Source organism: Oncorhynchus keta, chromosome 34, assembly GCF_023373465.1.
Source record: "Oncorhynchus keta strain PuntledgeMale-10-30-2019 chromosome 34, Oket_V2, whole genome shotgun sequence".
Taxonomy (NCBI): domain Eukaryota; kingdom Metazoa; phylum Chordata; class Actinopteri; order Salmoniformes; family Salmonidae; genus Oncorhynchus; species Oncorhynchus keta.
Window position 1 is genome coordinate 30196404 of NC_068454.1, and position 25976 is coordinate 30222379.

At 43.0% G+C, this 25976-nt stretch overlaps 1 protein-coding gene across 1 annotated transcript in view; it reads left to right on the plus strand.

Moving 5' to 3' along the window:
- Positions 1-25976, plus strand: part of LOC118366910 (solute carrier family 49 member 4-like) — a 68709-nt gene that overhangs the window by 12335 nt on the left and 30398 nt on the right. The window contains exons 3-5 of the mRNA XM_035749743.2: positions 10830-11113; positions 15529-15658; positions 24184-24292. Coding sequence (XP_035605636.1) covers positions 10830-11113; positions 15529-15658; positions 24184-24292 — 523 coding nt within the window. The remainder of the gene's footprint in view (positions 1-10829; positions 11114-15528; positions 15659-24183; positions 24293-25976) is intronic.

The following is a 25976-nucleotide window of genomic DNA, read 5'->3' on the forward strand; positions in this document are numbered from 1 at the left end:
TGGGTTTTGTTGTTTATGAACCATTTTTTGTGGATTTTGACATGTGTTTGGGACTATTCTCTTGCTGGAAGGTCCACTTGCGGCCAAGTTTCAGGTTCCTGGCAGAGGCAACCAGGTCTTTGGCTAAAATGTCCTGGTACTTGGTAAAGTTCATAATCCCATTGACCTTAACAAGATACAGTACACCTGTGTCCAATACCAGGCAAGTTTACCACTGTTCCAGTTGTTTAAACTTCTTAATGGTTTCCCTAACAGTGGTAGGCGGTATATTTAATTTGTTTTGCTATATATTTGTACCAATTGAAACCATTGGCGATGGATGACAAAGGGATTTTACATTCTTGTTAACTAATTTTTATACCCCAGTGAAACAGAAATCCATGGAAGGCCACAGGACAGTTTCTTAAAAAGAGATTAACTGAAATAAAGTAGAATGTTAATGCAGATTTAATTAAGATTTTTTTTTTATAAGAATGTTTAGGGGTACCAATAATTGTCACCTTTTTAGAAATAATTATATTGTTTGTTTTCAACAAAATCTTTCACTGAGCAATGATATTAGTATAAAATAATTATCCAATTTCTTTCAGCATACTGTAGTGTCTTTACCCTCATTAAACTGAAGACTTATAGTTTTTTATCAAAGATTCTCTGTAATTAGTGTTACGAGATCAAACTGATTAATCATGTAACTGTAATTAACTAGGAAGTCGGGGCACCAAGGAAAATATTCAGTTTACAAAGTTATAATTTCCCAATATAACCTTTCAGATATTTTCATATCTGATCCATAGTCTTCTGATTAATTAATGATTTACTTTACCTCACGTTAGTGTCATTCAAAACGTTGTAAATGGTTGGTTATCTGCACAAACCCAGTCTTCACTATGAGTCATCCATACATCAATTGTCTTAAATAATTTATTTATTACTAACTAAGTAATTCACAGAAATACATAAACAAACAATCAAGGTAAATATGGTTACAAGAAATGATAGGGGAATGTGCCCTAGTGGGCTAAACCGGCATCGCGGCTTGGTGGGCAAAAGGGGGAGTGGGGGTCAGCTGAGAAGTCACTACAGAGTGATAATTATAACAATTGAAATGCTAATCCTTTGCACATCAACACTCACTCATTCGGGAACAATTGCAACGCTGTTGAAAAGTTAGTTTCTGTTGGAGAGTTTGTCCTCTCTCTCTCTCTCTCTCTCTCTGTCTTGGTTAGAGGGGATAGTTCAGAGCGACATTCATCCGTTTCGTTATGGAGTGAATGTTTCTGCGGTTGTCGTTCTTCGCGTTCAATGATACCGAATTCCTAGCTGCAGACTAGTAATTAATATCAAAGACTTGTCTTATTCTGTCTGTATCGATTGTCTAAGAGTTTAACCACGTGGTATGGTTAAAAGATTCAGCAATGGTCTGCAACCTTCGTCCCCATGGTCTGGTGATAATTTCTCAAAGTTGGGTTTTATTCGGAATTGCAGAAAAGGGCTGTCCCAGGATGCCTGACCCTAACTGGGCTAAGGGGCGGTCCTCTGATTTAGTTAAACTCAAAAGGGAATTGGAGTTTCCTTCATTAAACAGTCCAAAATCACATCACACAATTTTACAAACAGTATCATACTCACTTATTGATCTTATACAACAATTAGATGTAATGCTCATATCTGAGGCTATTATATAAACAGCGTTATGGCAATGTGGCCACACCGTCTCCCATGAGCTTCACCAAAATGTAACAAACGGACCAGTTCGTAGCTGGATTCTTCACCGATCTTTTATACCTTCTCCGGAACATAAATGTTGTTCGGACCTCAAGTTCTGTGAGGTGGAAGAAATTCCTTTGTTCTCTATGAAAATTCACTCTGTCTCTTATGGCCATGAGGCAGGGTCTTCTCAGGAATTTACGACCTCTCTCTGACCACAGCAGCCTGGTTGAAGGAGGCTGGGAGAGGGGGATGGGCTTGCTGTACCCAAAGAGGGCAACATCATGACAATACAATATAGCTCAGTATTTGAATAAGTTATCCAGTCTTTTTTTTCTCATCTTTATCAAAGGTGCCAATAATTTTGAACCTGACTTTTTGCTCCATGCTGTATGATTCTGCTCAAACCTGGTCTACGATGCATTCGGAAAGTATTCAGACCTCTTGACTTTTTCCATATTTTGTTACGTTACAGCCTTATTCCAAAATATATTAGTTTTTTCTCCTCATCAATCTACACACAATACCCCATAAGGACAAAGCAAAAACAGGTTTTTAGACATTTTTGCAAATGTATTAAAAATAAAACACTGAAATATCACATTTACATAAGTATTCAGACCCTTTACTCATTTACATTACATTACATTTAAGTCATTTAGCAGACGCTCTTATCCAGAGCGACTTACAAATTGGTGCATACACCTTACTCAGTACTTTGTTGAAGCACCTTTGGCAGCAATTACACCTGTATTTGGGGAGTTTTTCCCATTATTCTCTGCAGATCCTCTCAAGCTCTGTCATGTTGGATGGGGAGTGTCTCTGCACAGCTATTTTCCGAGATTTTCGATCGGGTTCAAGTCCAGGCTCTGGCTGGGCCACTCAAGGACATTGAGACTTGTCCCGAAGCTACTCCTGCGTTGTCTTGACTGTGTGCTTAGGTTAGTTCGCCCCAGTCTGAGGTCCTGAGCTCACTGGAGCATGTTTTCATCAAGGATCTCTATGTATTTTGCTTTGTTCATCTTTCCCTCGATCCTAACTAGTCTCACAGTCCCTGCCGCTGAAAACATGCCCACAACATGAATCTGCCACCACCAAGCTTCACCGTAGGGATTGTGCCAGGTTTCGTCCAGACGTGACGCTAGATTTAAACAGACCAGAGAATCTTGTTTCTCATGGTCTGTGAGTCCTTTAGGTGCCTTTTGGCAAACTCCAAGCGGGCTGTCATATGCCTTTTACTTAGGAGTGGCTTCCGTCTGGCCAGTTTACCATAAAGGCCTGATTGGTGGAGTGCTGCAGAGATGGCTGTCCTTCTGGAAGGTTCTCCCATCTTCACAGAGGAACTCTGTCAGAGTGACCATCATGTTCTTGGTCACATCCCTGACCAAAGCCCTTCTCTCCCGATTGCTGAGTTTGGCCGGGTGGCCAGCTCTAGGAAGAGTCTTGGTGGTTCCAAACTTCTTCCATTTAAGAATGATGGAGGCCACTGTGTTTTTGGAGACCTTCCCCAGATCTGTGTCTCAACACAATCCTGTCTCGGAGCTCTACGGACAATTCCTTCGACCTTATGGCTTGGTTTTTGCTCTGACATGCACTGTCAACTCTGACAGGTATGTGCCTTTCCAAATCATGTCCAGTCAATTGAATTTACCACAGTTGGACTAAAATCAAGTTGTAGAAACATCTCAAGGATGGTCAATGGAAACAGGATGCACCTAAACTCAATTTCGAGTCTCGTTGCAATGGGTCTGAATATTTATTTAAATAAGGTTTTTCTGTTTTTTATTTGTAATAAATTTGCAATAGATTCGAAAAACCTGTTTTTGCTTTGTCATTATGGGGTATTGTGTGTAGATTTTAGGATTTTTCATTTATTTAATCCATTTTAGAATAAGGCTGTAAAGTAACAATGTGGAAAAAGTCGAAGTTTGAATACTTTCCCGAATGCACTGTACTCTGGCATGAGTTTCGATACAAGATCATGACCCATAATGTTGTGAGACTATTTCTCTAGAAAACTCAGATCAAACGTAGGCTACTCAGATCAAACGTAGGCTACACAGAATTGTACATTTATTAAAATGACAAATAATTTGAATAGCTATGGTAATTTGCTGGTTTCTGCTTTTAAATTGCAGCTTTAGGGAGGAAAGAAAGGACCCATCTAGTTGAGCATAGTTTTGATGGATGAAAGAATTCATGAACCACTTGTTTTACACTCATATTGAACTGTCACATTGAAATAGTTCCTGCTCATTTTGAATGCCTCACAATAGCAGAGACCTGGAATGGGATTGAGTCTCACCTTTTCCTCCTAAAAATGTGAATTCTATATAAATAGTTGAATTGTGTGGATGCTTCTTTTTTGTTGCTCTTATTGGCTACTGCTTTCATTCACACTGTCATTTCTGCCATCCTTATTTCCACCAGCTGAAAACCCCCCAGAAGGAAACCATGTCCTTTCTTCCATTGCTCTCTTAAAAAATATAGTCAATATTTCCTCCACTTTCTAAAAAAGCATCTGTGTGTTTAAAGGAGGCCTAGGCAAGGTTATCTGGATTACTTTAGGTATGAAGGTACTTTTATTATCCTACCAGCTCTATTGTTCATCTGCCACGTATTTCTTATTAGGCTCGACAATGAGCTCGATTCAGGTGATACATGAAGGGTATTTCAATTGGGGAAGGAAATTGTATTCCCTTAATGAGGTGTATAGCACTTTCACCAACTGAATTTATGATGTTAGGTTTGTTAATTTTGCTCCCAAAGGTTAGGTAAAAACTCATTGTATTCTAACGGCACATTTTCTCGGAGTCTGATTGGGTCTGTAAAATGAGACCATTTAGTTAAGTTTATTGCAATATTAATACAGACTAAAAAGTCTAAAATAAATGTGAAAGATTGGCTCTTGTTTTAGGAGAGATGCTTAGGAAATGACTCATTAATGATTCCTTCATTGTAGAAAATTATATAAAGGTGTTTGAAGAAAGTATAAACTTGTATATTGTGTTTGCCCCAGGCCTGGTAAAGTCTGGTCCCAAATCTGTTTATGCTGCAACACATATCTGGGACCAGGCTAAGGCTATGTGCCTTTACTGCATTTAACTGACAACAACCTCTTCATGCCCCACAAGTCTTCATTCTCCCTGTCACCTCTATGCTTCAGAGGGCAGCTGAGTATGGAACAACAGAATAGGTGTGTGTGTGTGTGTGTGTGTGTGTGTGTGTGTGTGTGTGTGTGTGTGTGTGTGTGTGTGTGTGTGTGTGTGTGTGTGTGTGTGTGTGTGTGTGTGTGTGTGTGTGTGTGTGTGTGTGTGTGTGTGCGTACTAGACTAGAGACCTGCATAAAGTTGATTTGACAGTACATGTCCTTGGCCAAGGGTCATCCATAAGCATGACATAATATATATGGTGTTGGTGTGGACGTTTTTACAGTGACTATGCCTACGTGGCTGAAAAGGGCATATGCTGTTGTACTTTGTCATGTGAGAAATACAGGGTCACACTGAGGCATACACCATCAAACAAGGGAGGTGGTTCTCATGGAGGAGCGTTACATTGCAGGCAGTAAGGATGCCTACACAACCGCACTCTGCAGACAAAGTACTCTGTGGAGTGCTGTTGTGATTATAAGATCTCCGCATCCAACTGAGACCCAGAAAGCGTTGCTATCGAGGTGATAAAGTGCCAATACGTAAAGGTTTAACACCCATCTATGTAAAACACTATCCCTGAGAAGGTGTCTCTCCTCTCACAGTTCCCGTGATTACATTATACATCTACTCTATACGGGACAAACAATTCAAGACACACTTACCACGCCTAACTCCTGTACTAATTCCTCTCAACCTATGTTTATAGTTGTAGTATTTAAGAGTACATAACAGTTGTAATGCCAGTAAGGGAGGATTTTATGATCAACTTTGTGCCTTTTCTGAAAACGCGTTAGTGATGTCAAAATATACTCCGAGAGGGAAGGTAGATCCTTATGCCATGCGAGTGGAATACCTACCTCATACCATGGCAACCGTACTGTTGTGCGGTTCCTGAGCAAGCAGCCACTGTGCGTTTAAATCATAAAGATTTATGAAGTTTCTCAGAGGGCTTAAAATTGTTCTGACCTTTGGAGATCAGAACAGATAACCTGAGGTAACCTCTGACACTTTCACTCAGGCGTATATGATTCCTTAATATTTCCACTGAACAGTAAAGCCTTATTGAGCTGTGTATCTAACAGCCTATGATCTATTCAGAAACAGATCCCCAAGTCACCAGCAGGTGTCACTCATTGCATTGTGTTTGCTGCTGCTGCACACAGGTCTATGGCTGCACAGTTCGAGATCTGAGACATGGGGTTTGTGTTATTTTTACCCATGCTGCTGCCATGTACTTGTCTCACACGCACATAAATATTCCATTTCCATCTCTCCTGAAACGTCAAGAGTGTGGGTGCTGCTGGGTCTACGACGGTGATTTTAGATACGACCAATGGTAAGAGGTTCTGCTGATCTGTTGAGAGGTCCGTGGGAATAAGAGGAGATGAACGGGGAGAGGAGAAGACAGGGTAGAAGAGGGGAGAGGTCAGGGAAGTAAAGGAAAGAGGAGCAGACAGGAGAGGAAAGGAAAGTAGGAGGAGAGGAGCTGAGAGGAAGGGAGCTGAGAGGAGAGGAGGTGAAGATAGAAAATGAGAGGAAGGAAGCTGAGAGGAGGACAGGAGAAGAGGTGAAGATAGAAAATGACAGGAAGGAAGCTGAGAGAGGACAGGAGAAGATAGAAAAGGAGAAGAAGGAAGCTGAGAGGAGGACAGGAGAAGAGAGGAGAAGAGGTGAAGATAGAAAATGAGAGGTAGGAAGCTGAGAGAAGAGAGGAGAAAGAAAAGGAGAAGGAAGCTGAGATGAGGACAGGAGCTGAGAGAAGAGAGGAGGAGAAGAGGTGAAGATAGAAAAGGAGAGGAAGGAAGCTGAGAGGAGGACAGGAGCGGAGAGGAGGAGAAGAGGAAGGAAGCTGAGAGGAGGACAGGAGTGGAGAAGAAGAGGTGAAGATAGAAAAGGAGAGAATCTGAAAGGAGCTGAGTGAGTTCAAGTGCATCCCAGCCAGCGATCAAACAGTCTTTGATTTTCACCCCCTCCTAAAGATTGATATAGAAACAGGATGGCTCCCCTGACAGCACGCACTAGATCATATTTTTAAAGAGGGAGAACAATCGTTTCATGTTCGATGGGCGTATTTCTTCACCATATGCTCTGGAGGGTAAACTTTGTTCAGTTTGGAGCTCATTTCTGAGAATCAAAGGGAGTGGGTTGTGAGATTGAAACACCTTCCTGTTGTCAGAGCTGCTCTCTGGTGTAGTTCAAGTAAGGAAACGTACCTGAAGGCGATCTTTGTGTGAGTCAGAATATCTGAAAAGAGGCCAGGGTAGGGGAGGAGGATAAAAGACAAGACACCATTACAATGGTCACTAATTTGACAGAGGTCCGAGCACCAATATGATAACTATTGAATTAAAGCAGGCAATGCTCAAATATTTGCAAATACAGAGACAACTGATGCAAAAGTTCTCTCTCAGAAATAGCTTCACGTCTCGTTGATTGGCTACACACACACACACACACACACACACACACACACACACACACAACCATGACGTGTTGTGTCCCTGTACCAACTGCAAACTTTGCCACTGTGCCAATGATACTGCCATGGCCTCTCTGATTGTGCCACCCTCTGACACATTAGATTCGATCAGGTATCTGGAAGTGGCAGTGGTATCATTTCTGTCGCACAGTGCCAGGTTAGAGACATGAGCATATCGTTTATCTAACTGACTTACTCGCATGCTGGGCTGGCTTGGTCTCAGAGCAATGAGATTTTCTCTGACAGGGTTCATCAATATACATTAAGTGAATCATCTCTCGCAGAACGACTGCCCTCCCTCCATCCAACCCTCTTCCACTCTTCCACACCCAGGGTTGGAGAGTTACTCATGTGATCTGATTAAAACTAACTTCAATCAGTTATGTTACCAGCAAAAATATTGTAATAAGATTACAGATACTATTGAAAAACTAGGTTACTTTTTGGATTCCAAAAAGATGTTATGACACCATTCTGTTTTCTCAATAACATTCAATTCAGGCATTGAAAAAAGGTGCCAGTTTTAATTTGTTCCACCTGAGTGAGTCTGATCACAAGTCAGAGACTATGATGACACACCAAATGTCACACCAGCAGGTCAGTTTTAGGATATGTTGTCATCAAGTATACAAGATGGAAGATAGATTTGTGGACAAGCGGGCACCATAAATATTTTAATTATTTTGATCATTCTGTTTGACTTGAATGGAATGAATGATCACAGCGTGAGAGGGAGGGAGACTGGGGACAGGTGCAAGAAGGAGGGAGTGTGGAGGAGTTAGAGAGACTGAGGGGGAAGGAAGAGAGAGCTGGAGAAGGAGTTTGTTAAGTGAGGGGAGGGAGAGAGTGGCTGAAGGTGAAAGGGATTGAGGGAAAGCAGTGGGAGAGGGAGAGGGAGAGAGACATGAGAGAAGTGAGGGAGAGTATTGTAGGAGATGGAGGGAGGGGGGAGTTAACCGTCGTTTGAGAAGATCTCAGGAGGAGATATGGGATAGCTACACTTCCATCGATCTGTCTTGCCAGCGTTGACAGCTCTTTGTCTTCTGCTATGAGCTTATCTGGTTTGAACTCAAGGCAGACAGCAGTGTTCGACTGGTTTACGGGTGCCAGGACTGTAGCAGAATGTCTGTCAATATTAGTGCTGTGTTCTTTTCCTCGAGATAAGACTCAGCAAAGAAGATGCACAGGTTCTTAATAGTTTTTTTTTAGTCTCACCTTTGTTGCCTGCCTTGTAATCTTTTAGAAGAGTTATTGTACATTTACCAAGCTGAAGAAGCTTCTATCTGGAAAGATAACCATTTTATCTTAAATCATACCCACATTAATGCTAATAATGAAAATCGTTAAAGGATTTGCACCAGAGGTGGGCAATTTTGTCTCGGGCCTCGTTGGGCTTCAAAATTCAGTGGATGGTCGCAAGATTTTTTTTTTTTTGTCTAAAGTTATTTGAAAATATATAGGTCCATTATAATATATAGAAATATATAGAAATATATAGGTCCATTATAATGTATATAAATATATAGGTCCATTATAATGTATATAAATATATAGGTCCAATGTAATATATATAAATATATAGGTCCATTGTAAATCCGACATACTTACGATCTAGTTTTAGACGTTCAAGAGTGGCCAAGCTCACTCTTCATTCTCTGCCCGGGCAAGATGAACAAGGCATCCGCAGGTCACACTCAATAAGCACATGGACCTTAATTCCCCCCCAGCAAAAACACAGAGAGAAGCTCCTCCAACCCTTAAGTCACAGGGGGGTCAAATACAGACTTATTTTAGTTTGAATTGGAATGCCATCAGAGGATGGACTGTTTAAAGTAAGACCGGAATGGAGCCCAAGCCTCTTGGTTTGAAGAAATCAACTGTGGGAGCAATTATTCGGAAATGGAAGACATACAAGACCACTGATAATCTCCCTCGATCTGGGGCTCCACGCAAGATCTCACTCCGTGGGGTCAAAATGATCACAAGAACGGTGAGCAAAAATCCCAGAACCACACGGGGGGACCTAGTGAATCACCTGCAGAGAGCTGGGACCAAAGTAACAAAGCCTACCATCAGTAACACACTACGCTGCCAGGGACTCAAATCCTGCAGTGCCAGACGTGTCCCCCTGCTTTTGCTAGAGAGCATTTGGATGATCCAGAAGAATATTGGGAGAATGTCATATGGTCAGATGAAATCAAAATATAACTTTTTGGTAAAAACTCAACTCGTCGTGTTTGGAGGACAAAGAATGCTGAGTTGCATCCAAAGAACACCATACCTACTGTGAAGCATGGGGGTGGAAACATCATGCTTTGGGGCTGTTTTTCTGCAAAGGGACCAGGACGACTGATCCGTGTAAAGGAAAGAATGAATGGGGCCATGTATCATGAGATTTTGAGTGAAAACCTCCTTCCATCAGTAAGGGCATTGAAGATGAAACGTGGCTGGGTCTTTCAGCATGACAATGATCCCAAACACACCGCCCGGGAAATGAAAGAGTGGCTTCGTATGAAGCATTTCAAGGTCCTGGAGTGGCCTAGCCAGTCTCCAGATCTCAACCCCATAGAAAGTCTTTGGAGGGATTTGAAAGTCTGTGTTGCCCAGCAACAGACCCAAAACATCACTGCTCTAGAGGAGATCTGCATGGAGGAATGGGCCAAAATACCAGCAACGGTGTGTGAAAACCTTGTGAAGACTTACAGAAAACGTTTGACCTCTGTCATTGCCAACAAAGGGTATTTAACAAAGTATTGAGAAAAACCTTTGTTATTGACCAAATACTTATTTTCCACCATAATTTCCAAATAAATTCATTAAAAATCCTACAATGTGATTTTCTGGATTGTTTTTCCTCATTTTGTCTGACATAGTTGAAGTGTACATATGATGAAAATTACAGGCCTCTCTCATATTTTTAAGTGGGAGAACTTGCACAATTGGTGGCGGAATAAATACTTTTTTGCCCCACTGTATATATTTTAAAAAGGAAATTACGTCAAACCTCCTTCGGTTCTGATTGAAGGGGTTCGTGGGCCAGATCCGTAGTTTGTCCACCCCTGTTTAGATTATGTTTTCTATTACCACTCAGACACACTAGTTTGGGAAGGGCTGGCAGGGCTCAGGGGATGACTCAGATCTCACACTGCAGCAGCAGGACTCAGATTTCATGAGAGAATCCTGACTCCGACAGGAGTAAATAGAAAGAAGAAGAAATATGGTCTTAAATAACCATATATATATATATATATATATATATATATTTTAAATGTAGAATTATATTTATTCATTTTTTTAAACTCCTTTAAACTCCTAACACTTGAATGAAAATTGCAGGTCGTTTCTCACATAGAAACATGCTGAGGGAAATTGATTCTTTCTAGTTAATGGCATCTCTCTGGTTACACTGTCTGGCTTCATTGCATCTGTTGTCTATATGCATAATGTGATATTAATGTTTCATGTTTCCCTCCTTATCCTCTCTGCAGGTTAATACACGCCGGTCAGCTGCTGAATGGTTTGGGTGGTCCAACCATAATGAGTGCCGGCCCCCTCCTCTCCACCACATGGTTCGCTCCGGACCAACGAGCCACAGCCACCGCTGTCGCCTCATTGGTGAGCTACCTGGGGGCGGCGTGCTCCTTCATTGTCGGCCCACTGCTTGTGCCCGCCCCCAACGACTCCACATGTGCCATGGTGAACCGAGCTGACGTTTCGACAGACACCCAGATGAACCACATACGAGACAGAATCCAACTGGTTTTGTATGCAGGTACTAATGTTCTAATATCTTATGTAGCTGTAATGTATGCATTCATAAAGCTTTTATAAGGAGCCATACTGTGAAGTGTTATTCAGATACATAAGAGACAAGATCCAAATGGTTATGTATGCAGGCAGGTACTGAGAAAAAGAAATGCGGTCTCTACCTCACTTTGAAACACTGGCGCATACTGAAGATGAGAAGATATTCAGCAACTATATAGCGCAATTGTCCTACCAAGAGTAGCTGAATATCTTCTCATGTTATGTATGCAGGTAGGTACTGACAGCCCCGCAGCCTCTCAGTCATTCATCATTACCCAACAGGAATCAATAGCAGATCATCTCTGGATCATGTCTGCCCTGTCTAGTCCAGGGAGAGAAATACAATCAGCTGAAAGTGATGCGACTGTCTGTCTCATCACGCAAATATCAGATTCAAACGTCTCAACAATATAACATTCAGAACAGAACTGGCTGCCATAAAAAGATGGAGGCTTAGCCTGTTCTGCTTAACTGATTCAGAAAATTAAAGCATTTAAAGAAAGAAAGAAACATCATCCCCAACAATAGTAGATTGAGGCTTTGTGTTAAATATTAGTATTACATTTCAAAGGACAAAACTGACACATTTCCTGAACTGAGAGCTTTAGAGGTCAGAAAGCATTTAGATGGAATTAAATTCATTGACGTTTTCCTCCTGCTCCTCTGAGGAGAATAAATTATATACTTCCGCAGTCACACCTGCACTACAGAAAAGCAGCAATCAACAGTTGTGCCAAGTGTTTTGGTTTGAAAAATCTATGTGATCTGGCATGGACCTTGTCCTGTGCCAGCCAGAGAGTAAAAATGCAGCTGCTGTCCAATCAAACTGCACATTATGATAGGAAAAAGTATGATTTATGATTCTGGTGGTACTTTTTGGGAAATAGACAGAATAAAAATGCTGTGGACTTTCAAAGAGAAATGGGTCCTGTTTGGTTGCCCAGGCCAGTCCAAGCCCAGTGAAAGGGGTTGGGGGAATTTAGGAGCTTGTCTGGAAGGCAGGGCTGTTAGGGCATGCTGACAGAGAGAGTATCAGAGACCTCTACAGTCTCTGTGCCAGCTGAGTGATGTAGTCCCAGGCCCAGCTCTCTGATGAGCCGCTTGTCTCTTAATTGACTAATCTGGGCATCTGCAATAGAGCAGGCCTGGAACTCTACAGTGCCTTCAGGAAGTGTTCATACCCCTTGATTTATTCCACATTTTGTTGTTACTGTTACGAATAACTATGAGTGGTGGATGGAATCAGGCGCAGAGAGCAGGGTTCTGTCGTTTATCAAATTTATTACACCGGTGCAACCGAAAATGATCACGCCAACACACAGGGCGTATATAGGTTGCCAGTCCAAAACAACAGGACAAAAAAGACCAGAGAATAAAGATAAGAAAACAAATCACACCATCAAACACAGAGTAACAAAAAACAAGCCCGCACAAAATACCAAGTGGGCCTAGTGCCCTAAATACCCTACAAACAAACCCTAATACAAGACAGGTGTACCCAATTAACCACTAACCAACACAAACGGAAAAAGAATCGATGGCAGCCAATAGGCCGGTGACGACCGCCGAGCCCCGCCCGAACAGGAAGAGGCACCCTCTTCAGCGAGGTTCGTGACAGTTACAGCCTGAATTCAAAATTCATAATGACAAAGTGAAAACATGTTTTTAGAAATGTTAGCAAATTTATTGAAAATTAAATACAGAAAAATGTCATTTACATAAGGATTCACGCCCCTGAGTCAATTCTTTTTAGAAGTACCTTCAGCCGTGATTACAGCTGTGAGTCTTTCTGGGTAAGTCTGTAAGAGCTGTACACACCTGGATTGTGCAACATTTGCCCATTATTCTTTTCAAAATTCTTCCATCTCTGTCAAATTGGTTGTTGATCATTGCTAGACAACCATTTTCAGGTATTACCATAGATTTTTAAGTAAATTGAAGTCAAATCTGTAACTCGGCCACCCACATTCACTGTCTTCTTGGTGCCACTCCAGTGTAGATTTGGCCTTGTCTCTTAGGTTATTATCCCGCTGAAAGGTCAGTTTGTCTCCCAGTCATGGAAAGCAGACTGAAACAGATTTTCCACTAGGAATTTGCCTGTGCTTAGCTCCATTCTGTTTCTTTTTTTTATACTGAAAACTCCCTAGTCCTTAATGATTACAAACATACACATGACATGATACAGCCACCACTGTGCTTGAAAATATGGAGAGTAGTACTCTGTAATATGTTGTGTTGGATTTGCCACATGCATAACACACACTTTTACTTTAGTGTCTTATTGCAACAGGATACAGGTTTTGGAATATTTGTCTTCTGTACAGGCTTCCTTCTCTTCTCTCTGTCATTTAGGTTAGTATTCTGGAGTAACTACAATGTTGTTGATCCATCCTCAGTTTTCTCTTATCACAGACATTCAACTTTTGTAACTGTTTTAAAGTTAACATTAGCCTCATGGTGAAATCCCTGAGCGCTTTCCTTCCTTTCCAAAAACTGAATTAGGAAGGATGCCTATATCTTTGTAATGACTGGGATATTGATACGCCACCCAAAGTGTAATTAATATCTTCACCATGCTCAAAGGGATATTCAATATCTGCTTTTTTTTTTTTTTTTTTTTTTTTGAGATCTACCAATAGGTGCCCTTCTTTGCAAGGCATGGGAAAACCTCCCTGGTCTTTGTGGTTGAATCTGTGTTTGAAATTCACTACTCGACTGAGGGACCTTACAGGTAATTGTATGTGTGGGTACAGAGATGAGATAGTCATTCAAAAATCATTGTTAAACATTATTATGCCACACAGAGTGAGTCCATACAACAGGTGTAGACTTTACAGTGAAATGCTTACTTACAAGCCCTTAACCAACAATGCAGTTTTTAGAAAATTCTCCACCCCAAAAAGTAAGAGATAAAAATAACAAATAGCCTGGGTAGCCATTTGATTAGATGTTCAGGAGTCTTATGGCTTGGGGCTAAAAGCTGTTTAGAAGCCTCTTGGACCTAGACATGGCACTCTGGTACCGCATGCTGTGTGGTAGCAGAGAGAACAGTCTATGACTAGGGTGGCTGGAGTCTTTGACAGTTTATAGGGCCTTCCTCTGACACCGCCTGGTATGGAGGTCCTGGATGGCAGGAAGCTTGGCCCCGGTGATGTACTGGGCCGTATGCACTACCCTCTGTAGTGCCTTGCGGTTGGAGGCCAAGCAGTTGCCATACCTGGCAGTGATGCAACCCATCAGGATGCTCTCGATGGTGCAGCTGTTAAAACTTTTGAGGATCTAAGGACCCATGCCAAATCTTTTCAGTCTCCTGAGGGGGAATGGGCATTGCTGTGCCCTCTTCACGACTGTCTTGGTGTGTTTGGACCATGTTAGTTTGTTGGTGATGTGGACGCCAACCTGCTCCACTACAGCCTCGTCGATGAGAATGGGGGCATGCTCTTTTTGTCCAGGTGGGAAAGGGCAGTATGGAGTGCAATAGAGATTGCATCATCTGTGGATCTTTTGGGTTGGTATGCAAATTGGAGTGTGTTAGGGTTTCTGGGATAATGGTGTTGATGTTAGCCATTACCAGCCTTTCAAAGCATTTCATGGCTACAGACCTGAGTGCTACGTGTCGGTAGTAATTTAGGCAGGTTACCTTAGTGTTCTTTGGCACAGGGACTATGATGGTCTGCTTGAAACATGTTGGTATTACATACTCAGACAGGAAGAGGTTGAAAATGTCAGTGAAAACACTTTCCAGTTGTTCAGCTCGGAGTACACGTCCTGGTAATACGTCTGGCCCTGCGGCCTTGTGAATGTTGATCTGTTTTAAGGTCTTACTCACATTGGCTGCGGAGATCGTGATCACACAGTCATCTGGAACAGCTGATGCTCTTATGCATGTTTCAGTGTTACTTGCCTCGAAGCGAGCCTTATTATGTGACATGTTAAGCACATTTCTACTCCTGAACTTATTTAAGCTTGCCATAACATAGGGGCTGAATTCTTATTGATTCAAGACATTTCAGCTTTTCATTTTTTAAACATTTCTAAAAACATAATTTTACTTGGACTTTATTGGGTAGTGTGTAGGCCAGTAACAAAACATCTCAATTTAATCCATTTTAAATTCAGGCTGTAACACAATAAAATGTGTAAAATGTTAAGAGGTGTGAATAGTTTCTGAAGGCCTCGGGTTCTGTGCTCTGCCAGTCCTACACAGTTCTATCTCAAAGTAGGGTGGAATCAGAGACGTGATTCTGGGTGGAATGGTTTTGGTGACACATTGACTGAGTTCAGGTAGGTAGTAAACCAATAATAACCCTTCTATTTGACTGTGTTAATAAGCTACTGACCTGTCTTTTCCTGTGTCTCTGTGTCCCTCCTGACATAAAGAGTTTGGTGTGGTGGCGATGCTGTTTGCTGCGGTGCTGCTCTACTTCCCATCCAGACCCCCCATGCCTCCCAGTGTGGCTGCTGCCAGCCAGAGACTCAGCTACAGGAGCAGCATCTGCAAACTACTCAGGTATGTACTGTCGGGTCCTTTGTCATCATCACACACCTTAAGTGGTAATTTTTTTATTAGACCTTAAAATGATTAAAATGATTCATCACAACTGTCACAAAAGGGCCTGGGGTGTCCTCGGTCGCCTCTCAACATGCCCTGTCCTGTTTTAACTTTGAGATGAGGAAGGAACAAATGGGTCTGTTTGATTAGTGGGTATGGAGAAATTAAATGAAGGGGTCTTGTTCCTCTGCCATACGCCATCTGTTGGGCCTGCTGGTTAATGTGCATCAAAGACATCCTCTCTCCCCCTAGATTAATTACACAGTCATAAGATGGCACTGGCATTCCCCTGGCCCTGTTGAATAAATAGATCATCATCATCATCCTCTTCTCCTCATCCACACATAGCCAGGGTTCTCTGGAGGCCATGGTCATGTAACACGCTCACATAGCCAGGGTTCTCTGGAGGCCATGGTCATGTAACATGCTCATACAGCCTGCATTCAGAATGCACTGTCTGTAGGCTGGGGATCACGCGCTGGGCTGTGGACAGACCGCCAGTGAGCAGGCTGGTTGAACTCCCTACAGTCCACCCCCTCAGCCAGACGGAGCACTCTTTCTTTTTCTCTCTCTTCCTCTCTATCTCTCTTATTATTTTTATTTTTCTCATTCTCTCTCGCTCTATCCTTTTCTCTCCCTCTGTCTATCACTTGCTCACTTGCTCTCTCTCTCTCTCTCTCTCTCTCTCTCTCTCTCTCTCTCTCTCTCTCTCTCTCTCTCTCTCTCTCTCTCTCTCTCTCTCTCTCTCTCTCTCTCTCTCTCTCTCCCTAGTTCTCACTGACTCTCTCTGATTAACAATAACAAACTCCCTGCAAAGCACACAGCTTCAAGAGAGGGATAATACCAGTCAAGCTGACATAAACCCAATGAAGACACTGTCTGATGCACGCATGCATACACACACACATCTGGAGTCCCACTGATAGGCAGCCTTCCAGTGGCCAGTCTGACCTATTTCACACTCAAGCAGCATCAGTAGCTGTCTGGCTGAGGATTGTAGACGGAAGGGAAAAAAATAAAAGCTGCGCCTTATGTGTGTAAGTTCCACTCTTCAAAGAAAGATAAACTCGGGTTAGCAGCAACATTCTGTTTTCTGAAGTTAGCTAGGTCTTGAGTTGTATCCTTCCTTCTAAGCCAGCCTTTCCACTTCTGTTGTACTAGTGTTTCCCAGAGTTAGCTAGGTCTTGAGTTGTGTCCTTCCTTCTAAGCCAGCCTTTCCACTTCTGTTGTACCAGTGTTTCCCAGAGTTAGCTAGGTCTTGAGTTGTATCCTTCCTTCTAAGCCAGCCTTTCCACTTCTGTTGTACTAGTGTTTCCCAGAGTTAGCTAGGTCTTGAGTTGTGTCCTTCCTTCTAAGCCAGCCTTTCCACTTCTGTTGTACTAGTGTTTCCCAGAGTTAGCTAGGTCTTGAGTTGTATCCTTCCTTCTAAGCCAGCCTTTCCACTTCTGTTGTACTAGTGTTTCCCAGAGTTAGCTAGGTCTTGAGTTGTGTCCTTCCTTCTAAGCCAGCCTTTCCACTTCTGTTGTACCAGTGTTTCCCAGAGTTAGCTTGGTCTTGAGCTGTATTCTAAGCCACCACTTTTGCCCTTTCTTCCACTCCTGTTGGTGAGAGAGTTTGAACCATAGTTAATGATCTGGAGCTTGATAGGTTACCCCATCTGTTCAGGTCTGATGCAGAGCCTCATCACAACACATAGCAGGGGTGTGTCCCAAATGTCACCACATTCCCTTTATAGTGCACTACTTTTGACCAGGGTCTAAAGACCTCTGGTCTAAAGTAACGCACTAATATGGAATACGGTGCCGTTTGGGCAGGTTGACGTTTGTCATGAATTTTGGGTTTTACGCACCAGCCAAGCTTCTGGGAGACCGTGATGGCCTGGAGGCAGAACTGAGCGAATTCTGCTAGATTGTGCCGCTGCAAAATTAAAAGTTGAAATTATAGAAATTCATGAAACCAAAATTAGCTTTTTGATCTTAATCTAGGGTTAGGTGATGGTTTGGTTTAAAATCTGATGTTATAACAGTGGCTGTGCCAGCTAGGGACCACTCTGCAGAGCTGCCTTCAGTACACAAGTCTGGACAATAAATGCCAACCTTCGTCATTTGGGACACAACCCAGCTCTCTACACATGTAGAAAAATTCTCAGTACTACCTGACAACTATTCTTGGAATAGTAATGACGTTAGTTAGCAGCATTAGTATTGCTAATGGTCCCACTATAATTATTTACAAATGATTTATTTACACAAGAAAATACAAAACAAAAGGATGAAGGTTTAAAAGGCAATCTAAAAGAATATGCAGGAGAGGTAAGAAACCCAGACGGGCTTGTAGGCACCTCTCTTTCAATGTTTAGAAAACAAAACCATACAAAAAATAAGTAGCAAAATAGATGATGAACAAGCGGGTAAAGAAGTCAAAAGAAAATTCAAGTACAGTGCATAGAGTTGCAGTTCTTGAGGTGTTCCAGGAAACTGTTCCAAAAACCTCTGTAGGAGATGGACCTCTGTCGGAGATGGACCTCTGTCGGAGATGGGCCTCTGTCGGAGATGGGCCTCTGTCGGAGATGGACCTCTGTCGGAGATGGGCCTCTGTCGGAGATGGACCTCTGTCGGAGATGGACCTCTGTCGGAGATGGGCCTCTGTCGGAGATGGGCCTCTGTCGGAGATGGGCCTCTGTCGGAGATGGACCTCTGTCGGAGATGGACCTCTGTCGGAGATGGGCCTCTGTCGGAGATGGACCTCTGTCGGAGATGGGCCTCTGTCCGAGATGGACCTCTATGGGAGATGGACCTCTATGGGAGATGGGCCTCTGTAGGAGATGGGCCTCTGTAGGAGATGGACCTCTGTAGGAGATGGACCTCTGTCGGAGATGGGCCTCTGTCGGAGATGGACCTCTATGGGAGATGGGCCTCTGTAGGAGATGGGCCTCTGTAGGAGATGGACCTCTGTAGGAGATGGACCTCTGTAGGAGATGGGCCTCTATGGGAGATGGGCCTCTGTAGGAGATGGACCTCTGTGGGAGATGGGCCTCTGTGGGAGATGGGCCTCTGTGGGAGATGGGCATCTGTCGGAGGTGGACCTCTGTCGGAGATGGACTTCTGTCGGAGATGGACTTCTGTCGGAGATGGACCTCTGTGGGAGATGGACCTCTGTGGGAGATGGACCTCTGTGGGAGATGGACCTCTGTGGGAGATGGACCTCTGTGGGAGATGGACCTCTGTGGGAGATGGACCTCTGTGGGAGATGGACCTCTGTGGGAGATGGACCTCTGTAGGAGATGGACCTCTGTAGGAGATGGAAAATTGGCATAGTCTTCTACGGGAAAAAGAGGTGTGGAGATTGGTGTCAGTTCTAGTGGAGTAGTGGTGGACCTGAGTATTAAATGTGAATAGCAATTTGAAAAGAAACAGGGAGTAGATTTGTTTTTTAATGTAAATACAAACAGACAGAATTGAAGTTGGTTGATGTCATAAATATAGAGGATTTTAAAGCTATGGAAAGGAACTGGCACAGCTGTCTGAGTGAGTTGTATGAGTCATTTTGCCTAGGAAGGTTCTATCCTGCTCATTCTGATGCATTGAACTCCAGCCAAGACCTGCCAAGGACAAATGGCACTTAGCTGATGATGCTGCTGGCTTCGTGGCTCCCCAGAATATTTCACCCTCCGGCGCTTTGCCCTGTGCTGTGCTTACTTAGGCTGAGTCCCAAATAGCACCCTATTCCCTATATAGTGCACCACTTTTGACAAGAGCCCTATGGGCTATAGTGCACTACATAGAGAATAGGGTGCCATTTGGGACAAAACCTTACTATACAGTAATCTAAATAAGCTGTGGGCCGGAAAAAGGTGCAAGTATATTGATTTCCCGCCGGCCGCCATCACAGCAAGGTTAATAATACAGTAGCAGCTGGTAGCTGGAGAGAGAGGGCAAGTCACTTTTATGAGTCTATAACACACTCTCTCGTCTAGACTCCTCTAAGCCCAAGTACCACAGGACAGGGTACTGGGGTACACTCTCTTACAGTAGATAGGAGTAGGAGTGCCAATCCAGGATCAGTTTTGTCTCATTGATTGTAATGAATGGAGAGGGGTGACCTGATCCTCAGCAATCCTACTGTTGATACTTGAGGTCGACCTATTAATCGGAATGGCTGATTAATTAGGGACGATTTCAAGTTTTCATAACAATCGAAAATCTATATTTTTGGGCACCGATTTGGCCGTTTTTTAATTTTTTATATTTTTTATTTTCTTTACACCTTTTTATAATCTTTATTTAACTAGGCAAGTCAGTTAAGAACACCTTCTTATTTTCAATGACGGCCTAGGAACGGTGGGTGAACTGCCTTGTTCAGGGGCAGAATGACCGATTTTCACCTTGTCAGCTTGGGTGATCCAATCTGGCAACCTCACAGTTAACTAGTCCAATGCTCTAACCACCTGCCTCTCGTTGCACTCCACAAGGAGACTGCCTGTTACACGAATGCAGTAAGCCAAGGTCAGTTGCTAGCTAGCATTAAACAAAGCTAGCATAAAAAACAATCAATCAATCATAATCGCTAGTTAACTACACATGGTTGATGATATTACTAGTTTATCTAGCGTGTCCTGCGTTGCATATAATCTGACTGAGCATACAAGTATCTGACTCAGCGGTGGTAGGCTGCAGCAGGCTCGTAAGCATTCATTCAAACAGCACTTTCGTGCGTTTTGCCAGCAGCTTTTCGTTGTGCGTCAAGCATTGCGCTGTTTATGACTTCAAGCCTATCAACTCCTGAGATGAGGCTGGTGTAACCAATGTGAAATGGCTAGCTAGTTAGCAGGGTGCGCGCTAATAGCGTTTCAAACGTCACTCGCTCTGAGACTTGGAGTGGTTGTTCCCCGTGCTCTGCATGGGTAACGCTGCTTCGAGGGTGGCTGTTGTCGTTGTGTTCCTGGTTCGAGCCCAGGGAGGAGTGAGGAGAGGGTCAGAAGCTATACTGTTACACTGGCAATACTAAAGTGCCTATAAGAACTTCCAATATTCAAAGGTTAATGAAATACAAATGGTATAGAGGGAAATAGTCCTATAATTCCTATAATAACTACAACCTAAAACTTGGAATATTGTAGACTCATGTTAAAAGGAACCACCAGCTTTCAAATGTTCTCATGTTCTGAGCAAGGAACTTAAACGTTAGCTTTCTTACATGGCACATATTGCACTTTTACTTTCTTCTTCAACACTTTGTTTTTGCATTATTTATTTCATATTGAACGTGTTTCATTATTTATTTGAGGCTAAATTGATTTTACTGATGTATTATACACTGCTCAAAAAAATAAAAAAATAAAGGGAACACTTAAACAACACAATGTAACTCCAAGTCAATCACACTTCTGTGAAATCAAACTGTCCACTTAGGAAGCAACACTGATTGACAATACATTTCACATTGTGCAAATGGAATAGACAACAGGTGGAAATTATAGGCAATTAGCAAGACACCCCCAATAAACGAGTGGCTCTGCAGGTGATAACCACTTCTCAGTTCCTATGCTTCCTGGCTGATGTTTTGGCCACTTTTGAATGCTGGCGGTGCTTTCACTCTAGTAGTAGCATGAGACGGATTCTACAACCCACACAAGTGGCTCAGGTAGTGCAGCTCATCCAGGATGTCACATCAAAGCCCTCCATGTGCTCACCAGAGGTAGCCTGACTGCCATTAGGTACCGAGATGAGATCCTCAGACCCCTTGTGAGACCATATGCTGGTGCGGTTGGCCCTGGGTTCCTCCTAATGCAAGACAATGCTAGACCTCATGTGGCTGGAGTGTGTCAGCAGTTCCTGCAAGAGGAAGGCATTGATGCTATGGACTGGCCCGCCCGTTCCCCAGACCTGAATCCAATTGAGCACATCTGGGACATCATGTCTCGCTCCATCCACCAACGCCACGTTGCACCACAGACTGTCCAGGAGTTGGCGGATGCTTTAGTCCAGGTCTGGGAGAAGATCCCTCAGGAGACCATCCGCCACCTCATCAGGAGCATGCCCAGGCATTGTAGGGAGGTCATACAGGCACGTGGAGGCCACACACACGACTGAGCCTCATTTTGACATGTTTTAAGGACATTACATCAAAGTTGGATCAGCCTGTAGTGTGGTTTTCCACTTTAATTTTGAGTGTGACTCGAAATCCAGACCTCCATGGGTTGATAAATTTGATTTCCATTGATCATTTTTGTGTAATTTTGTTGTCAGCACATTCAACCATGTAAAGAAAAAAGTATTTAATAAGAATATTTCATTCATTCAGATCTAGGATGTGTTATTTTAGTGTTTCCTTTATTTTTTGAGCAGTGTATTAAGTTAAAATAAGTGTTCATTCAGTATTGTTGTAATTGTCATTATTACAAAAAAAAAACATTTGGCCGATTAATCGGTATCGGCGTTGAAAAATCATAATCGGTCGACCTCTAGTTGATACATACAATACATCCCCTAGTCTGTTTTCCTGTCTGTCTGTCTCCTCAGTTTGTTTATCCCAGTTTCATCTCAGCACAGACTGAGGTAATCAGCTGAGAGAGTTAAGAGTGGTGCCAGCCCATCATGCTTATTAGCATTTATACGAGTATCTCGCCAATCACCAGGCCTGTGTAGCCAGGAGTGTGTGTGTGTGTGTCTGTGTATCTGAACACAGAGAGAAGACTCCCCCTAACAGAGAAGCCCCCCAACCCTCCGTCTCAACTAGCTGCTAACACTGTCTGTCTGGCACCCCTCCAATCACTCTCTGCCCAATTACAATCATCCATAACACCTTGTTCTCATCACTGCCGCCTCCGCCCCAAAACCCTGTCCCTGCCATGTCGCTGATTTAATTTGAGGACCATCACTTCACCCCTCTCTAACAGCACCATTAAATCTCCAGCCTTCTGGTCTGACAGTGACGGCAGCCATCATAGAAGGGGAAATCTCTCTCTCTCTCTCTCTCTCTCTCTCTCTCTCTCTCTCTCTCGGGACTGTTTGTTTTCCTAGCTTCTGTTCAGGATGGACGGCTGGCGTTTACTCATGCATTTGTTCATGACATCCATTGATATGCCGGCTGCGTCCTGTATGTATCTCGGAGGGACATCTGGCGAATGCTTAAGGCATTCCTCATCCTCAGGGAGGGAGGGGGGATGAAAAGCAACTCTGAGGAAAATCTAGTTCACAGCTACATAGACTTAGACTTGAAAGTCTATTGTTTTGTTTCAAACTAAGTTGAGGAGGAAACTTGTCCCAAGTTGCTGCATAGCACTATATGACATCAATGTATTCCTCTGGCACTTTAGACAGCAATTTTGCAGTTTTATTCTCCTTGAAGAGAACCTCCACAGAGATACAGATTCATGAAGCACATTTATGGACAAACAACCAGCATTGTGGTCATGATCTTGATTAGCATCTTGTAAAATTCATGCTTGAGAATAACCCACCTCTTAGTGGTTTGTCAGTGTTTACAAAGACTGACAGACCTGGCCAAAGTCAACATTGATATGACCAACTCCAACAATTTCTATTAGATTTACCCCTGATCTCTCATGTCAGACTGTTACTTGGCCAGAGACCACACAAAATGAGCTTTTGTTCCATATTGTAGGCATCTCACTTAGTTCCCTTGGTTCTACCCGATACACCATCTTAATGTCTCAATGGCAGAGCATAAACCTAGAACGTTCTCATAACCATCAACAAACTGTTTACAGCAGGTGGTAAATGTGTCGTTTGTAGACCCACAGAGGAATCCGGGCTGGGGAATTGATTTAAATGGGATTGGCTTAATCTACTTGAAAGCAAATGCCACTATCTGGTCTGGGAAAGTATGCCTGTGGGGGACGTTAGATGGGGCATTAGATGGAGCTAAATATTTTTTGACTTTGGAATGACCTTCCTTCCAGGGATCTTTTGATTCACAGAACAATCGGAGGGAGTCATTGTCTCGGATCATCATCTCAGATGTGAAATTACTTTATTTGTGGACTTGCTACTATTGCCAAACCCATTAATATGAATAAATACATGATTAAGTAGATCAGTTAATTATATTGTTCTGAGCCTCGGCTGATTCATCAGTTTAGCGCGTCTGTGTGTGGTTGGTGTCACCTCATCAAAGGATCTTGGTTCTTCATCTCAATCTCATTTCATAGCTGTTGTTCTCCCCTGTATTCAAACCTCATCATGGTGTCACCTCCAGCCTAGCCCTGCCAGCCTGCCAGGCAGCTCTTCTCTTCCTGGTTCCTGACCAGGTGTTTATCTCTCTGTCACTACACTGAGGTGGGATCGATCCTCCCTGACAATAAGAGATGCTGTGTGGTGTGGGCTGACAGGATAGGAAAGCAAGAGGTTGTCTGGTGGCAGGTCTCCAGACACTGTCAACCAGAGAGAAGGAAGTTTGCTAGGTAGGGATACTGTAGGACTTGCTGCTAAAAGCCTTTGTTTCTCTCTCTTTCCCTCCAGTAACTTCCGGTTCCTGATGATAGCATTGGCCTACGCGGTGCCTACAGGGGTGGTGGCAGGCTGGTCAGGAGTTCTGGACATGATCCTCACCCCTGCCAGAGTCAGCCAGGTAAGGAACACACACCTGACCCAACACCCATAACATGTCCGCTGAGTTTAGAACATACCAAAGACACAGATTGTCTATTCCCAATTATCCTAGCATTACTCACTTTATTCACTCTGAATGGTAGTACAGTAATAGCAGTTCTGGAAGACAATTTAGACATGTTCAAACTGATCATTACAAAGGGCATTTATTACAACAGAGTATTTATAACATCTGATTCCAATCTCCTCCAAATGATCTGCTCTGGTACAACACACAATGAAAAGCTTTCAGTGTTGGCGCTCACCTATTGAAGCACTGAAACGGGACTGCTAGCCTTCCTGAAATCATCCCCATCATTCTAAAAGCGCCTGTGATGTGGCAAATTTTGGGTGAGGTGTAATTTCCCTTGCTGAAGTGAACATTTACATGCCAAATAACACTGTATTCCATACATAGTGCACTATGGACCTTGGTCAAAAGTAGTGCACTATCTAGGGAGTAGGATGCCATTTGGGATTCAGACTCTGTAATTTCCCAGACGGAAATGGATGTTGACTCATAATTAACCCCAGTGGCCCATGCCATACAGTATTGACATAACTTCGAGCCCAGCATGGCAACTCAAAATATCTTCTTCACAAATTCCTTTTTATTTTCCCATCCTGGACTCATTAAAAAGCAGCAAGCCCTTGTGAATACCACTTTGAACTTCAAAACCCACCCTCAAAAAATACCTAATTACAAGTTTTTAAAACTATCCTCCATTCCGCATAGGCTTGTTTGGTTGGTTGGTCCGTCCTCTTCCCTCTCCTATCAGACCATCTTCTTCTCTAAGTGTAGCTAACTTTTTAAGGGTCTAATAAAACATGGGTGGAATCCACAGCACATGATTTGCATATGGGAAAATGTGGAGCATGTCAAGAAAGCGAGGCACTTAACACTTTAGATTCTTAGCTTAATTAGACCGGCTGCATCTCAGACCCTTCAACGGTACAGGATTAGCATCAGAGATCCAGGATGAGAGAGAACGAGAGGAGAGATGTTGGGATACAGAGCAGAGCACCCTCTACTTTTAACACGATCACAGTGGCTCAAAGGAGACAAAAGAGGCTTCTTTTCAAGGTTACCATCAGACAGGTACTTGAGAAGAAATCACAAAGCTGTGGGATAACACACACACCTTCGCTTCGCTATCTTTCCTTTCTGTCAGAACCCACAGGGAGTATCATCAATTCTTTACACTCTTTATGTCTTACAGTTTCATTTGTCGTCAAAAGGAAATGTTAAGGAACTTTTCTCATCCAAGTTGCCTTTATCTGGCTGTCTAAAGATGGTGTCACAAAGATGCTGCCTTACCTAAACTCTGTACAGAGTTTTTCCCAGGCTCAAAACTTAGAAACAGAGTTGTTACAATGCATCACTACGGCAGCATTCACTCCTCAGAATGTAAGGAGTGTAAGTTTGACTTTCAGTATGTTTTATGTTTGATCTTGATTTTAGAGTTTCACATTGCACACCACACACTACTGTAAAACACATTAGCCTACCTAACTTACGATGCCATACAGCCTGCAAGGTGCCTTGGCACCAACAAACCATGACCATATTCTGATAAGATGCTATCAGCAGCAACATTCATTGAGGAATACAATGAGGGTAGATATAAGGTGTGAAATGATATCTCTATGGATGTGACAGTCTG